This window comes from Coregonus clupeaformis, chromosome 30 (genome assembly GCF_020615455.1).
Source record: "Coregonus clupeaformis isolate EN_2021a chromosome 30, ASM2061545v1, whole genome shotgun sequence".
NCBI lineage: Eukaryota > Metazoa > Chordata > Actinopteri > Salmoniformes > Salmonidae > Coregonus > Coregonus clupeaformis.
Window position 1 is genome coordinate 23,250,305 of NC_059221.1, and position 18,039 is coordinate 23,268,343.

Consider the following 18,039-nt stretch of genomic DNA (forward strand, 5'->3'; position numbering starts at 1 on the left):
GAGAGAGACAGAGGGAAAGAGAGAGACAGAGGGAAAGAGAGAGACAGAGAGAGAGAGAGAGAGGGAAAGAGAGAGACAGAGGGAAAGAGAGAGACAGAGGGAAAGAGAGAGACAAAGAGAGAGAGAGAGAGGTAGGAGAGGAGAGACAGACATAAAGAATTAGAGAAACAGAAATAGATTGAGAGTATCTGTAGAGAGTGTCAGACCTACAACTCTAAGCTGCTGTTTTCTCCATACAGTAAATAGGCCTACAGTTTGTATTATATAGTCTTATATTTGATGCAGTTAATAATGCTGGAAGAGAGATTGTAATGTTTGTCTTACTGTATGTGAAGTTTCAGTATGCTCTCTGACCTTTACCCCCTGACCCCTGTGATGCAGGTATCTGGATCAAACCAACCCGAGCCTCCAGGATGAGGGATAAGAGAGCAGACTTCACGGCCGGTTGTCTGGGAGGAAGGGTCATCGTTGCAGGGGGACTAGGTGAGCAAACTAACACCATTCAACTTAACATTTTCTACTTAGAAATGTCAGCAGTCTTAACATGAGCCTTTTAATCCTAGAGGGATATTTTAGGATTCTGATTCACAGATGTTATATTTCCCTTCCTCTTAATTTTGTCTAAAGGCTGGTAAACGAGGGATCTGCCCTCCATTTAACAGCCATCTGGGAGGATTGTCTCTGTCTTTTGAGGCTGAATAAGGCACCTATTTATTATTCATAGTGTCGGGTGGTTGAAAGCCAAAGGGATGTTTTTCAGGGTGACATTAGATTGTCATGCCGTTCAGAAGCTAGCCTCCTCCTCCTCCCACACTCTATCACTGTAGTCTCTCTTGCTGTGTCTCCCAAACATTTCTCACTATTTTTGCCCTCTCACTGTCTCTTCACTCACATTTTTTCTTTCTGTTCCCTCTCAACTTCCGTCGGTCACTGTCACCCTCTCCCCTTATCACTGATACAAGATACATTGAAATCTGTATGGATAATATGATTAAAGCTGATTTCAATGAACTCGGGAGAGATGGCAGTGTGTAGAGTGGCAGTGTCAGGGTGGATGCTATGCAATTATGTGACTCATGCACACACACACACACACAAAGTCTCCCAAGCCTCCCCCAAGTCTCCTCACAAATCCTAAAAAGTATTAAGTATTTAAATATCTCTTGCTCATTTAAGGGATCAGTTGAGATATTTATGCACCCATGACTTTAATCATTATCCTCTTCAGCTGCTGTAAGGTTAATGAATCTAAATGGAGGTAAACGTGTAGAGTGCCTAAGGAACTAGGTTCCTGAGGCAAATAAAATGCTCTTGGTCCATTTGACACTGAACAGAACATGTGGTCAAATCCAATTTAGTAAAAGGGAGACATACAAGTAGGATAGTTGTAGGAGAGGGTTGCTGGATTGTGGGTAGGGTAGATGTTGGGGAGGGAGCTGGGTTGTGGGTAGGATAGGTGTTGGAGAGGGAGCTGGGTTGTGGGTAGAGTAGGGTAGGTGTTGGAGAGTGACCTGGGTTGTGGGTAGAGTAGGGTAGGTGTTGGAGAGGGAGCTGGGTTGTGGGTAGGATAGGTGTTGGAGAGGGAGCTGGGTTGTGGGTAGAGTAGGGTAGGTGTTGGAGAGTGACCTGGGTTGTGGGTAGGATAGGTGTTGGAGAGGGAGCTGGGTTGTGGGTAGAGTAGGGTAGGTGTTGGAGATAGGGTAGGTGTTGGAGAGTGACCTGGGTTGTGGGTAGGATAGGTGTTGGAGAGGGAGCTGGGTTGTGGGTAGAGTAGGGTAGGTGTTGGAGATAGGGTAGGTGTTGGAGAGTGACCTGGGTTGTGGGTAGGATAGGTGTTGGAGAGGGAGCTGGGTTGTGGGTAGAGTAGGGTAGGTGTTGGAGAGTGACCTGGGTTGTGGGTAGAGTAGGGTAGGTGTTGGAGAGGGAGCTGGGTTGTGGGTAGAGTAGGGTAGGTGTTGGAGAGGGAGCTGGGTTGTGGGTAGAGTAGGGTAGGTGTTGGAGATAGGGTAGGTGTTGGAGAGTGACCTGGGTTGTGGGTAGGATAGGTGTTGTAGAGGGAGCTGGTTTGTGGGTTGATAAGCAGGTGAATAAGCGTTGTGTAGCTCGGCTAGAAATTAAAGACAGGAAGCTTTGCGCGCAGAGCGAAGGAGCGTTTATTTTGTGCACGGCGCCACACCAGAGCATGTTCCTGTGAAGAATAAAAAGGTGCGGGTCTGAGCAGTGCTCTGATTGCCATGAAAATAGGACTCAGATCCGCCACTTTGTTCTCCCCAGAAATGATGAGAACAATAGTACCCAACCCCCCCGCCCCCACCCACCAGTCCATGTCATCTGCAGCTCAGTGAGGGTCTCCATGGAAACCAAAACAACTTAGCAGCGGCTGGTAATGTATAATGACAGGATCCTGAGGCTAAAGGAAAGAAAACTGACTTTGACTGACCCTCTGAAAGATATGAGCAGGGGCGGACTGGGACCAGAAATCGGCCCTGGCATTTTTAACACACCGGCCAATTTGTTCCTTGGGGCCCCCATTATTAGCCAGATAATGATACGTTTGTGCAAAAAACCCAAGTTAGACAGGCCCACTGGGCTAAAAATGGACCAGACCATCTGGCATTTGCCTAAAATGCCAGATGGCCAATCCGCCCTTAGATATGAGATATATCAATGTGTGTGGTAGAGGGGGAGTACAGAATGTGTGATTTTTAGAGCTTTGTTTTCAACTTTTAATTTTATTCTACCCAGTAGATTTCTAGATGTTTCTTACAGAGTGCAGTATACAGTACTCCCCCAGCCACCTGGATGGATGCAATATACTGCATTATTCCACCTGTTGCTCTGAGACTGAGACTGAGAGGTAGATCACATGACTACCCCAGGCAGACCGATAAACTGACAGACTGACAGACAGACTGACAGCTCCCCTGCTCAAGACAACACAGCTATCCTCTGGATCCCTAGTCTTAGACAAATGTCTGTCTTATCATCGAGTATATAACTTACCTTTATTTACAATACCACTTCCATGCCTATAGTTACAGTATATTTTTCAGTTTTAGTGTGTGATTCCGGAAGTGTTTTTTTTTTGTGTGGTTGCTCATGTGTGACAGACTGAAAGAGATTGACTGTGTTTCCACATTGCCCAAGGGAGTGTAATTGTGTTAGTTTAATCATGTGTGACGGATGAACAGACCAGTCAGAGTGATGGAGAAGATGTGAGGCCAGCCACACTAATTATGTTGTTGTGAGGGGCTCCCTACACACCTGCCTTTCTACCCCTCTCTCACACCCTGCTGTGACTAGCACAGAGTTACTTGTCAAGCTTCAACCCTGTGTTCTACCCCTCTCTCTTTAATGTTAGCTCAACTGTAAAATAATAAATGTCACATTTTCATGTTAAGGAGGGAATACAGTGCATTCGGAAAGTATTCAGACCCCTTGACTTTTTCCACATTTTATTACGTTACAGCCTTATTCTAAAATGGATTAAATAAATTAAAATACTCATCAATTTACACACAATACCCCATAATGACAAAGCAAAAACAGGTTTTTAGAACATTTTATTTATATAAGTATTCAGACCCTTTGCTATGAGACTCGAAATTGAGCTCAGGTGCATTCTCAGGTGCATCCGGCCAAACTGAGCAATCGGGGGAGAAGGGCTTTGGTCAGGGAGGTGACCAATAACTCAATGGTCACTCTGACAGAGCTCCAGAGTTCCTCTGTGGAGATGGGAGAAACTTCCAGAGGGACAACCATCTCTGCAGCACTCCACCAATCAGGCCTTTATGGTAAAGTGGCCAGAAGGAAGCCACTCCTCAGTAAAAGGCACATGACAGCCCACTTGGAGTTTGTCGAAAGGCACCTAAAGACTCTCAGACCATTAGAAACAAGATTCTCTGGTCTGATGAAAACAAGATTGAACTCTTTGGCCTGAATGCCAAGCGTCACATCTGGAGGAAACCTGGCACCATCCCTACGGTGAAGCATGGTGGTGGCAGCATCATGCTGTGGGGATGTTTTTCAGCGGCAGGGACTGGGAGGGAAAGATGAACGGAGCAAAGTACAGAGAGATCCTTGATGAAAACCTGCTCCAGAGCGCTCAGGACCTCAGACTGGTGTGAAGGTTCAACTTCCAACAGGACAACGACCCTAATCACACAGCCAAGACAACGCAGGAGTGGCTTGGGGACAAGTCTCTGAATGTCCTTGAGTGGCCCAGCCAGAGCCCAGACTTGAACCCGATCGAACATCTCTGGAGAGACCTGAAAATAGCTGTACAGCGACGCTCTCCATCCAACCTGACAGAGCTTGAGAGGATCTGCAGAGAAGAATGGGAGAAACTCCCCAAATACAGGTGTGCCAAGCTTGTAGCGTAATACTCAAGAAGACTCAAGGCTGTAATCACTGCCAAAGGTGCTTCAACAAAGTACTGAGTAAAGGGTCTGAATACTTATGTAAATGTGATATTTCAGTTTGTTATTTTTTCTAAATTTGCAAACATTTCTAAAAAACGTTTTTTGCTTTGTCATTATAGGGTATTGTGGGTAGATTGATGAGGGGAAAAAATTATTTAATCCATTTAAGAATAAGGCTGTAACGTAACAAAATGTGGAAAAAGTTAAGGGGTCTGAATACTTTCCAAATGCACTGTAGCTCTTATTTTTCAGGGAAGATCCGTTTGTATCCTAATCTTAGAGGGAAAACAATTTAGTAAATTGTGTGTGTGTGTGTGCGTGTGGGTATGTGTGTGTCCAGGAAACGAGCCGTCACCCCTGTCGTCAGTGGAGAGCTACAACCCTGTGAAGCGGCGTTGGGAGTACGCTGTCCCCATGCCCAGCCCCCGCTGCTGCTGTGCCCCCCTGCAGACCCCCAACATGCTGTTCCTCATCGGGGGTGTGGCCCAGGGGCCCAGCAACGCCGTGGAGGCCCTCTGTCTCAGAGAGACTGTGTGATACACACTGGCATGGCTACACACACTGACAAACACAGCCAAGGACTGTGGCGCTATTCGTGCATACACCAGTACAAACACATTATTTGTGTACAGGTGAGGGACACACACACTCACATAGACTCTTGTTTGCACCTTCGGATATTGACCTGGAAACCTGTCACAAAGGAATATCGGAGTAGTCGAACAAATAACCAAAAACCAGCACCACACACACACACACACACACACACACACACACACACACACAATACTCATTTGAACCGTACAGCATTTTCAGGATAAAAGCAGGGTACTTTTCTGGAAATGAAAGGAACTTGGGGCCATATGGTACAGTGGCTTGTTTAGACACTTTTTATCACCTTAGAAAAGTTCAGAGTTTAGGATACAACATTTGAGTATGTGAGCGTGTGTTTTGGTACCTGTTGCATTGTTGTTAACGTGGTGTTAAAATCCCACACTCCTGAATACCACCTCTAGAATGGCCAGCCAATACCTGCACTGTGGCACCAGAGACTCGGAATAGAGCGCTTTGGCACTAAGCCACATTTCCCTGAAGCTTAAAGACATATTTTTGGAGAAAAAAAAAGAAGTCGTATTTTACATCAGAGCTTAGCAATGAAACTTAGAGAATGAAACAATGTAAGCGTTGTTTTTAAAGGGAGAATCAATAGCTCTTAACAGGAAGACCATGCTGCATTTTCCTGAGTCCTCCTGTACATATACCATGCTTATTCAACCTTGCCCTTTCAAGGCACAAACAAGAAATAGAGAGAACACACAGAAGGGCAGCAGAAGGGTTTTTAGAGATGGTATTAGTGGACAGAGGGTGACCTCAAAATATATTTTTTGTATGTATTTTATGAGTGTTTTCTTTCCTTGGCCGCCCCTGTAAAACACCACATTCTATGGATCATGAGATTTTATTTAGGATGTCCTCCTAACCTAAGCTGTCACCACTGTCTCTTATACCGGTTCAGGCTGTGGCTTCTGCTCTCTTTGATTACAGCATCACATGATGCAGCAGGCTGGTTAGGAGGGCTACAGGGGGCTGGTTAGGAGGGCTGGGCCTGGTGAGGAGGACTGGGCCTGGTTAGGAGGGCTGGGCCTGGTTAGGAGGACTGCAGGTGGCTGGTTTCGGAGGGCTGCAGGGGGCTGGTTAGGAGGGCTGGGCCTGGTGAGGAGGACTAGGCCTGGTTAGGAGGACTGCAGGGGGCTGGTTAGGAGGGCTGGGGCTGGTTAGGAGGGCTGTCTCTGCTTAGGAGGGCTGGGCCTAGTTAGGAGGACTGCAGGGGGCTGGTTAGGAGGACTGGGGCTGGTTAGGAGGACTGCAGGGGGCTGGTTAGGAGGACTGCAAGGGGCTGGTTAGGAGGACTGGTGCTGGTTAGGAGGACTCCAGGGGGCTGGTTAGGAGGACTGGGCCTGGTTAGGAGGACTGCAGGGGGCTGGTTAGGAGGACTGGGCCTGGTTAGGAGGACTGCAGGGGGCTGGTTAGGAGGGCTGGGGCTGGTTAGGAGGGCTGTCTCTGCTTAGGAGGGCTGGGCCTAGTTAGGAGGACTGCAGGGGGCTGGTTAGGAGGACTGGGGCTGGTTAGGAGGACTGCAGGGGGCTGGTTAGGAGGACTGGGGCTGGTTAGGAGGACTGCAGGGGGCTGGTTAGGAGGACTGGGGCTGGTTAGGAGGACTGCAGGGGGCTGGTTAGGAGGACTGGGCCTGGTTAGGAGGACTGCAGGGGGCTGGTTAGGAGGACTGGGGCTGGTTAGGAGGGCTCCAGGGGGCTGGTTAGGAGGACTGGGTCTGGTTAGGAGGGCTGCAGGGTTGGTGACACTTATATTCTAGAGACTATTAAATAGCTTATGGTTTCATTCTAGCACATAGATGCACTCCCACAATCACATACATATTTCTAGAACACCATGATGATGTCATTGAGATATTCCCTTGGGGAGTGCAGTGTCTTTCTAAACATGCTTTAGTGCCAGTTGATAGATTTATTTCTGGCTACATGGGGAGCTGTGTTTGTGTACGCTCCAAGGCTCACCACAGGGATCTGGCTGGCTGGCAACAGCAATAAAGTGATGGATAGAACACAAATATATGTATATACGTAACTGGATTCTCATCAGTGGAGAGAGAATGCTGTATTTAGTAGCAGTCTGTAGGAGGCCCATGAATACAGTTTATATATACAGTGAGGGAAAAAAGTATTTGATCCCCTGCTGATTTTGTACGTTTGCCCACTGACAAAGAAATGATCAGTCTATAATTTTAATGGTAGGTTTATTTGAACAGTGAGAGACAGAATAACAACAAAAAAATCCAGAAAAACGCATGTCAAAAATGTTATAAATTGATTTGCATTTTAATGAGGGAAATAAGTACTTGACCCCTCTCAATCAGAAAGATTTTTGTTTCCCAGGTGTCTTTATACAGGTAACGAGCTGAGATTAGGAGCACACTCTTAAAGGGAGTGCTCCTAATCTCAGCTTGTTACCTGTATAAAAGACACCTGTCCACAGAAGCAATCAATCAATCAGATTCCAAACTCTCCACCATGGCCAAGACCAAAGAGCTCTCCAAGGATGTCAGGGACAAGATTGTAGACCTACACAAGGCTGGAATGGGCTACAAGACCATCGCCAAGCAGCTTGGTGAGAAGGTGACAACAGTTGGTGCGATTATTCGCAAATGGAAGAAACACAAAATAACTGTCAATCTCCCTTGGCCTGGGGCTTCATGCAAGATCTCACCTCGTGGAGTTGCAATGATCATGAGAACGGTGAGGAATCAGCCCAGAACTACACGGGAGGATCTTGTCAATGATCTCAAGGCAGCTGGGACCATAGTCACCAAGAAAACAATTGGCAACACACTACGCCATGAAGGACTGAAATCCTGCAGCGCCCGCAAGGTCCCCCTGCTCAAGAAAGCACATATACAGGGCCGTCTGAAGTTTGCCGATGAACATCTGAATGATTCAGAGGAGAACTGGGTCAAAGTATTGTGGTCAGATGAGACCAAAATTGAGCTCTTTGGCATCAACTCAACTCGCCGTGTTTGGAGGAGGAGGAATGCTGCCTATGACCCCGAGAACACCATCCCCACCATCAAACATGGAGGTGGAAACATTATGCTTTGGGGGTGTTTTTCTGCTAAGGGGAGACGATGGACGGGGCCATGTACAGTCAAATCTTGGGTGAGAACCTCCTTCCCTCAGCCAGGGCATTGAAAATGAGTCGTGGATGGGTATTCCAGCATGACAATGACCCAAAACACACGGCCAAGGCAACAGAGGAGTGGCTCAAGAAGAAGAACATTAAGGTCCTGGAGTGGCTTAGCCAGTCTCCAGACCTTAATCCCATAGAAAATCTGTGGACGGAGCTGATGGTTCGAGTTGACAAACATCAGCCTCGAAACCTTAATGACTTGGAGAAGATCTGCAAAGAGGAGGGGGACAAAATCCCTCCTGAGATGTGTGCAAACCTGGTGGCCAACTACAAGAAACGTCTGACCTCTGTGATTGCCAACAAGGGTTTTGCCACCATGTACTAAGTCATATTTTGCAGAGGGGTCAAATACTTATTTCCTTCATTAAAATGCAAATCAATTTATAAAAAAATGTACATGCGTTTTTCTGGACTTTCTTGTTGTTATTCTGTCTCTCACTGTTCAAATAAACCTAGCATTGAAATTATAGACTGGTCATTTCTTTGTCAGTGGGCAAACTTACAAAATCAGCAGGGGATCAAATACTTTTCCCTTTCTCTTTCTTCTCTCTCTCTCTCTATATATATATATATAGAGAGAGAGAGAGAGAAGGAGAGAGAGAGAGAGAGAGAGAGAGAGAGAGAGAGAGAGAGAGAGAGAGAGAGAGAGAGAGAGAGAGAGAGAGAGAGAGAGAGAGAGAGAGAGAGAGAGAGAGAGAGAGAGAGAGAGAGAGAGAGAGAGAGAGAGAGGAGAGAGAGAGAGAGAGAGAGAGAGAGAGAGAGAGAGAGAGAGAGAGAGAGAGAGAGAGAGAGAGAGAGAGAGAGAGAGAGAGAGAGAGAGAGAGAGAGAGAGAGAGAGAGAGAGAGAGAGAGAGAGAGAGAGAGAGAGAGAGAGAGAGAGAGAGAGAGAGAGAGAGAGAGAGAGAGAGAGAGAGAGAGAGAGAGAGAGAGAGAGAGAGAGAGAGAGAGAGAGAGAGAGAGAGAGAGAGAGAGAGAGAGAGAGAGAGAGAGAGAGAGAGAGAGAGAGAGAGAGAGAGAGAGAGAGAGAGAGAGAGAGAGAGAGAGAGAGAGAGAGAGAGAGAATCATTTTCCAGTTAAAATCCTTTTTCAGGTGTGCTCCTCTGACATGACATATGACTCAACAGTGTAAACTGCAGTTGACTCTAGTTCTGTACTGTAATCCCACTGCTGCTGGCTTCATAAACAGTGTTGTAGAGCATTCAGTACATTTACTTTTCCCATTTGCTTTCTTTATAGTAGAGATCCCCTTACAAGCAGTCTATTAGACTTAGGTTTTATAAACAACATCTCTCTCTGCCTTCTCTTCCTGGGATGAAAGATGCTGAATCCACACATTACATATTTCCACACTTACTTGCATTTGATTGATATAAATAATTTCAGAACTGTGTCTTATTTTTTTTTTACCATCAAAAGCCTCTGTTTTTGTGCGGTTCACTGTGAACACCTGGTGTCCGGGCAACAGTCACTGTGTCACACCCGCAAGTAGCATTACTGTGTAACAGTCAGTGAAGTATTGTTGCTTTCCCTTCCAAAATAAATTAGTATTTTAAATCATTTGTATTCTCTATAAAAAAAAAAATCCATGTTTGCTATATTTGGTATTTTTCCAGTTTGTTTGTTGTTTTAGCCCCACAGTGCTTCTACAGCTGTTTCTTTGTGTTGTGTGGTTTGTTCTGTACAAGGTCATGTTTGTAGTGGTGTTGCCCTGTCATGTTGACACCTGGTCTGTTCTCTCTATGATGCTGTGTTGTGACGTGTTTCCATGGTGCGTAACCAGGGTGATGGTGTTATCTGATGATCTCTGACTGTATCCTGTGCGTCCTGACTCCTGTCTCAACGAAGGGAGGCTATGCAGTATGTGTCTGAACATCACAGAGGGGTTCAGTGGGAACGAAAGCTTGTCACAATTGTAATTATTTTTATATCAGGTTTATGTTTGAAGCCAGGAGGCCAGATAAGTTTGCTTTGGTTAAGACATACACAAACACACACACACACTAATGATGTCACAGCTCATCCACATTTGGAGAAGGAGATTCCTAAACATTGTAGAATATGAATGAGTAGAGGAACATCTGTGCCTATACTTAGTCTGTTGCTGATCCTCAACCAATCAAGAGAAATCATCTGAATCAAGAAGAATAGGCCACTCCCACACTGATCTGTGGTGTGTGGCAACATTCATGTTCTAACTGACAATCAGCAGTGCTTTACTCCTATAATACGAGGTGAGGTGATCAGTAGGAATTGTTTTATTCCTATAATACGATCTGTAATACGAGGTGAGGTGATCAGTAGGAATTGTTTTATTCCTATAATACGATCTGTAATACGAGGTGAGGTGATCAGTAGGAATTGTTTTATTCCTATAATACGATCTGTAATACGATGTGAGATGAACATCAGCCCAAACAATGAAAATGAGTCTTGAGTATTTCAACTGAGACAGAGGGATACCCAGACCTTTTAGGCTACGTTTACACTGCCAGCCCAATTCTGATCTTTTGCCCAATTATTGGCAAAAGAGCTTATCTGATTGGTTAAAAGACCAATTGGTGCCAATAATATCTGAATTGGGCTGCCTGTGTAAACGCAGCCATAGAGACCGGATGAGGAGACAAGTTTAGTAACAGACTGATTTGTAGATCAATGTGCAGAGGAGAGCTTCAGGCATTTTGACAGAAGCTCTGGTCTGACAGAGAGATGCCTGGATGGATTCCTGTAATTGTGTTCTGATTATGTTCACCGGTCCAGTAAGACATTGTTACAGTAATGTGGTCAAATGCACAGGCAGAGTTGTGACAGTGACTCCAGTCCAGTAAGACATTGTTATAGTAATGTGGTCAAATGCACAGGCAGAGTTGTGACAGTGACTCCAGTCCAGTAAGACATTGTTATAGTAATGTGGTCAAATGCACAGGCAGAGTTGTGACAGTGACTCCAGTCCAGTAAGACATTGTTACAGTAATGTGGTAAAGTGACCCCAGTACAGTAGCTCAGTGCCTATAAATGTGAGGTAGTGCCTCGACTATGAATTCTTTAATAAACTATTTAGACTTGCTGTCTGATTCTATTGCTTGTGTGGGTCATTATTTCTGTCAGTCCTTTTCTCTTACGTTCACAAGACCAACAGGCAGCAACCACGGCAGGCAGCAACCACGGCAAGCAGCAACCACGGCAGGCAGCAACTACGGCAGCCATCAACCACAACCAACCCAAATGTACTGTGTTATGTATGCATGAATCATTGACAAGAGACAAATTCCCAATAAATAAATAAAAATAATAATAAAGAACAAATTCATTATCAAGAAAACAGAACAGGAAAATGAAGCAGAAAATATTACTAGTTAAGAATGCTGTTATTGTGGAATGAAACATCTATGAATACATATAGAGGCCAGGGTCACGGCAGCCATCAACCACGGGCCTCGTCTGCACTGCAGTGTGTATTTCAATGTCTGGTTAGCAGAGGTGTATCGAAATGTGAGAAAATGTCACCTCGTTCATTATAGATGAGCCAGGCGGTACAACGTTTCTGCTCCTATGGTGAGAATGGAAGTGGTTTGTCTTCACGATATAATGACTTTGACGTATGGCTGCACGGTCCACTGGTTCTCAAAATTAATTTCTTCATTTTTTACCATTTCACTGTAAATGGTGTGTCATCTGCACTGAGTATCATCATATTCAACGGAACTGTGTGTAGCATAGAATTCCAAGTACCACGGGACCACAAAGACTGGAATATGACAGAGAAGTATTGTATGTTTCTACTGTGGTACTCTGTTTACCGGGAGCTCCTTATAAACATAGCCAATGTCCCTGTTTCCAGTTACACCGTTTCATCATTGTACATCATAATATCAATAAATAAATGTCTTTAATGTCATGTCGCTTGGCAGTGAGCTTGATTGGGGAGACTTCTATAAAGTCAAGGGCCAATTAGCCATCTCCCTAGCCAGAACTCTCCCTAGCCCTGAACTCTGAACTGTGGTTTACTGGGAGGCTAAGTGTTCAGGTTCACCGACCAGAACCCAGGGAGAAGCTGTGTTTGATGAGCTTGATTCACAAACCCACTGTATCTATTTGAATATAACTCAGATACATATATTGAAATGTATGGTTTTCTCTTCTCATCTTGTGGCTTGCCCTGACCTCTATGTGTATTCGTAGATGTTTAATTCCACAATAACAGCATTCTTATCTGGTAATATTTTCTGCTTCATTTTCCCATTCTGTTTTCTTGATAATGAATTTGTTCTTGTCAATGATTCATGCATACATAACACAGTACATTTGGGTTGGTTGTGTTTGGGACGGTTAGATTAGTTATGGGTGTGAACAGATGTGTTCACTTTGGGGAATCATTTGGTTCTTTGTGAAGCACACAGTAATAAACTACATCTCTAGATGGTTTTATAGACTAAAACGCTTTATGTCATGGTTGTAAATGAGGTCATTCAAATGTATATGCGTTTAAAGCTAAGATCAATATCCTATCATACAATGGTGACAATGCTCTGCATTTCACTTATGTATAAAAATAAATATCAAGGTTGTCTTTTGTTCTCGGAGATAATAACAAAATCAGAACTCTGTGATCTAGTTATGTCTGATTGGTAGAATCATTCATTAGATACATTAGGGGAGGCGGTGTGTTAGTTACACCGTTCATTTCATAATTTATTTACCAACCAAACCGGATTAGAACACTGAGCCTGACAGGAGCCCAGAGTGATTATATAAAAGCCACTGAACCATTGTCTGCACTAATTGATTTTTAGGGCGAAGCAATTCAAATGATGAACACTATTCATACGTACACTGTAGTTAAACAAGAGGAAACATTTCATAAAACAGTACAGTATGTTCTCGAGGAACTACTCACACAGACAGGTTTAAGTGTCTGCAGACAAATCGTGAAAAAATGGACATCATTACAGGCCCCCAATTAGTGGTCATGATAATGAGTTCATAATGTCTGCTCTATGTTTTCCCAGGATGATTGAATCATTTTCTAAATATCATCCAACAGGATGATGCACTTACTCAACAGGATGATGCACTTCCTCAACAGGATCATACACTTCTTCAACAGGATGAAACACTTCCTCAATAGGATGATGCACTTCACCAACAGGATAATGCACTTCCTCAACAGGATCATACACTTCCTCAACAGGATGAAACACTTCCTCAATAGGATGATACACTTCCTCATCCTCAACAGGATGGTACACTTCCTCAACCGGATGAAACACTTCCTTAACAGGATGAGGCACTTCCTCAACAGGATGATACACTTCCTCAACAGGATGATACACTTCCTCAATAAAGCACGCTGCTGCTGGGTATCTTGTATTTCTCCTATTTCTTCCTGAACAGAAAGTAGAAAAAAATGAGGTTGTGACTGGGGAACTTATGAACACAGACAATGTAATGAATTCCACCAACACAGATTGTTATTGTAATTCCACGCCCTACACCAACATCCAACAGCATCACCCACTTGTTGCATTGTCAGTTATCATATTACAAGACAAAGACAATTGTTAGTTAGGCTTAAGTGATGTGAGTAAATATGCAGATGTATGCTAACATTGACTTTTTCCACATTTTGTTACAGCCTTAATCTAAAATTGATGAAATAGTTTTGTCCCTCATCAATCTACATAATAACTAACCAAAAACCGGTTTTTCTAAATTTTTGCAAATAAAAAACTGAAATATTACATTTACATAAGTATTCAGACCCTTTACTCAGTTCTTTGTTGAAGCACCTTTGGCAGCGATTACAGCATCGAGTCTTCTTGGGTATTAGGCTATAAGCTTGGCACACCCAGTGGCGGCTCCTGAAAAAATTCTCAGGGGGGGCAATTTTTCTGATGATTTAGGTGACCTACACACATTTTAAAAAAGATATGTCCAGCAACAACATGAAGACAGGGGCAGCATATAAGTCAATACCAGAAGCATTTATTGACTGATCTCAAAAGTGTTGGCTTACCAGGGTTGGTGGAGCCCCTCAGTTTCATCTTTGCCTCAAAGTTAACTCAAACACTCCGCAAAACTTCACACACTGGATTAGCCGGCTGAGGATGTGACGGTTCTTGCTAATGTCGTAGTAAATATATTTGTTATAGTGAATATGGAATATGATATGTTGAGTAAAATGTTGTGCTAAGATCTATTTAGGTCAGGAGCTGGTTATAAGTTCTGTTCCTATCCAATAACAATGGACAAAAGGGTCCTATCTTGTCAGCCTTGTCAGTTTCAGTTCTCCAGTAAACTTGTGATTATCAACACTAACCTCATCGTTGTGGCGGCGGACAGCTAGCCTGTATCCCTCATCCAGTTGAGTGGGGAATGTTCACTCTCCCCAAAGCAGACAATCTCAAACAGCTATCCATGTGGGTCTTTGACAGCTCATGTTTCTTAATCTTTCCTGAAAGATGGTGCATGTCCGTTACACACCAGTCGCTGTCCAAGCGGGTGCTGTCTGCCGTGCCGCCTTCAGGGTGAAAGAGTAAGCAGGGGGGTAGCAGAAGACTGCATTAGCTACATCGCAGCCTGCTAGCCAGGTTTTTCGTTCGTACCATTTTTGGAAAATCCTCGGGTGTAGGACTTCCCCCTTTAGTAGAAACCTGTTGAATTATTAAATTTGGTCTGGGAGGTCCTAATTGTTTCGCCAATTTATCTTCATTTGTTCGCTGACAAAAAGGAACTTCTTTCAAAGACACAATCGAGTTGCACTGAAGCCTAGCCATTTTCACAGTAGTAGTGAATTGATTGATGAGGCTACCCGCTCTTTTCTTAGTTACGTTCATGGTTATGTTACGTATGACGAAAGCGTAAGTGCAAGCCCTCAGAAACCCATAGAGATTGTATTGAAAGCTCTGATATTTGAAAAAATAGATTTTACATGGGAGTTCTATGACAGACTTCTGGGGCGATTTTCAACCTGACTGAAATCGCCCCAAAAGGGGGGCCATTTGAAGCACGACTTTAGCCTGATTGGACATTTAGTGGCACTGTGGCAGATCAGACGTCTAGATTACAACACTGATAACTACTGTTGCCGTGATATAATTGATTAGAAAAAAAATCCCTTCCTTTTCCCGTTTGGCAGTGCGTCGCCCATATCGCCCTATTGAACACACCGCCCCTGGGCACACCTGTATTTGGGGAGTTTCTCCCATTCTTCTCTGCAGATCCTCTCAAGCTCTGTCAGGTTGGATGGGGAGCGTTGCTGCACTGCTACTACTACTACTGCTACTACTGCTGCTACTACTACTACTGCTGCAACTGCTGCTACTACTACTGCTACTGGTACTACTACTACTACTACTACTACTGCTACTACTGCTAATGCTGGTGCTACTATTACTACTACTGCTACTACTGCAACTAATACTACTACTGCTACTACTGCTACTACTACTACTACTGCTGGTATTACTACTACTACTAATGCTACTGCTGCTACTACTGCTACTACTACTTCTACTGCTGCTACTGCTACTGCCTTTTCTACTGCTACTGCTGCATTTACATTTTAAAAAAATGTTTAGTAATTTAGCAGACGCTCTTATCCAGAGCGACTTATAGGAGCAATTAGGGTTAAGTGCCTTGCTCAAGGGCACATCAACAGATTTTTCACCTAGTCGGCTCGGGGATTAGAACCAGCGACCTTTCGGTTACTAGCACAACGCTCTTAAGCGCTAAGCTACCTGCTACTCCTACTACTATTGCTACTACTGCCGATACTACTATTGCTGCTACTACCAATACTGCTACTACTACTACTACTACTACTACTACTACTACTAATACTACTGCTACTACTGTTGCTGCTACTACTACTACTGCTACTACTACTACTACTACTGCTGGTATTACTACTACTACTACTGCTACTACTACTACTACTACTACTCCTGCTACTACTATTACTACTACTACTACTGCTACTACTGCTGCTACTACTACTACTACTACTACTACTACTACTACAACTACTACTACTACTACTACTACTATTGCTACTTCTGCTGCTGCCACTACTGGTAATACTACTTCTGCTACTACTACTACTACTACTACTGCTACTTCTGATACTACTGCTACTACTACTACTACTACTACTACTACTGCTACTACTACTACTACTACTACTACTACTACTGGTAACTACTACTACTACTACTGCCATATACTATACGCTACTAGCCGCTATATATGTACACTGCTACTACTATCTACTAAGCCACTAATAAATTACCACTACTACTACTGCTACCAAACTACACAACAACACCACTACTACTACTACTGATACTACTGAGCTATACTACTACTACTACTGCTACTACTACTATTGCTGCTAAAGCTGCTACTACTAATATGCACTACTGGCCACTATACTACACACTATACTACTAAATATAGGACTGCCAAAAAAAAAACTACTATTATTACTACTAAACTACTATTGGCGAATACTATTTCTACTACAGCTGATACTACCATTGCTGCTAGCTATTCTAATACCGCTACCACTGCTACTACTACTACAACTACTACTACTTTGCTACACTACGCTTATACACTGCTAACACTACTACCGCTACTACTATGCTACTACTACTACTCAATATAAACACTAACTACTACTACACTACAATACTACTAATACCGCTACTACTGCCGCTACCACTACACTCACCACTACTAATACCACCAACACTACTACTACTACTGCCACTACCACCGCTGCCAACACCACTACCACTGATACCACTACTACTACCACTACTACGGCTATACATACATGATATAAACTACTCAAAAGATACACCACTACACACTAATACTGCCGTTTAATAATAATACTACTACTACTACTACAACCGCTACCGCTGCCACCACTACTACCACCGCCACCACCCTGCCACTACTATATACTCTACACCGCTGAAACACATCACGATAAAAAAAAAAGCAACTAAAAATACACAACATAAACTACTACTACCACTGCCACCATATGCTTACCGCTACAACTACTACATTGCTACTGCTACTACCACTACAAATACCACAACTATACTAATACTGCTACACACTATACTATACTATTGATACTTCTGCCGCTGCCACTACCGCTACCACCGCTACTATTAGCCGCTACTACTACGCTACCACCACTATATTACACTAACACTCTACTACCGCCGCTACTACTACTACTACTACTACCACCGCTACTACTGCTACTACTACTGCTGCTAAACATAAATGCCACAACATTGTGCCAAAGCGATATATCTATACTCTGCCACAACTACTACTACTACTACGCTATACTGCTACTACTAGCCGACTACTACTACTACACATAACACTATATACTACTAGCTGCCACTACATTTCTACTACTGCTGATACTACATTGCTGCTATGAGCACCTAATAGCTAAGCTAACACTACAACAACTACTTTGCACACACCGCTTATACCACTGCTACTATAATACTGCTACACTGCTGCTACTACTACTACACTACTGCTACTACTACTACTACTACAACTACTACTGATACTACCGCCGCTACTATACCCACTACTACCGCAGCCACTACTACTGCTACTACTACTACTATTACTACTACTACACTGCCATACCACTACTACCACTACTACTACTACTAACTACATACATACTAGATACTATGCTGCAAAAAAAATATATATTGCTCTAAAGTGCTACTATAATAGCTAACTGGCACAAAAATAAATGTAGGACTGCTACCACCACTACAGCTACTACTACTACTACTATTATTACTAC

At 43.7% G+C, this 18,039-nt stretch overlaps 1 protein-coding gene and 1 long non-coding RNA gene across 2 annotated transcripts; both read left to right on the top strand.

Moving 5' to 3' along the window:
* Positions 1-386: 386 nt before the first annotated feature.
* On the top strand, positions 387-7,195 carry LOC123482254 (kelch domain-containing protein 8B-like). The gene is made up of 2 exons (XM_045209314.1): positions 387-483; positions 4,762-7,195. Exons 1-2 carry the CDS (start codon positions 414-416, stop codon positions 4,956-4,958), a joined length of 267 nt encoding a protein of 88 aa, XP_045065249.1. The 5' UTR covers positions 387-413; the 3' UTR covers positions 4,959-7,195.
* Positions 7,196-9,190: 1,995 nt separating this feature from the next.
* On the top strand, positions 9,191-11,259 carry LOC121546790. Its single transcript, XR_005996414.1, has 2 exons — positions 9,191-10,414; positions 10,469-11,259. It is a non-coding gene; the product is annotated as an uncharacterized LOC121546790 (long non-coding RNA).
* The last annotated feature ends 6,780 nt before the right edge of the window (positions 11,260-18,039 follow it).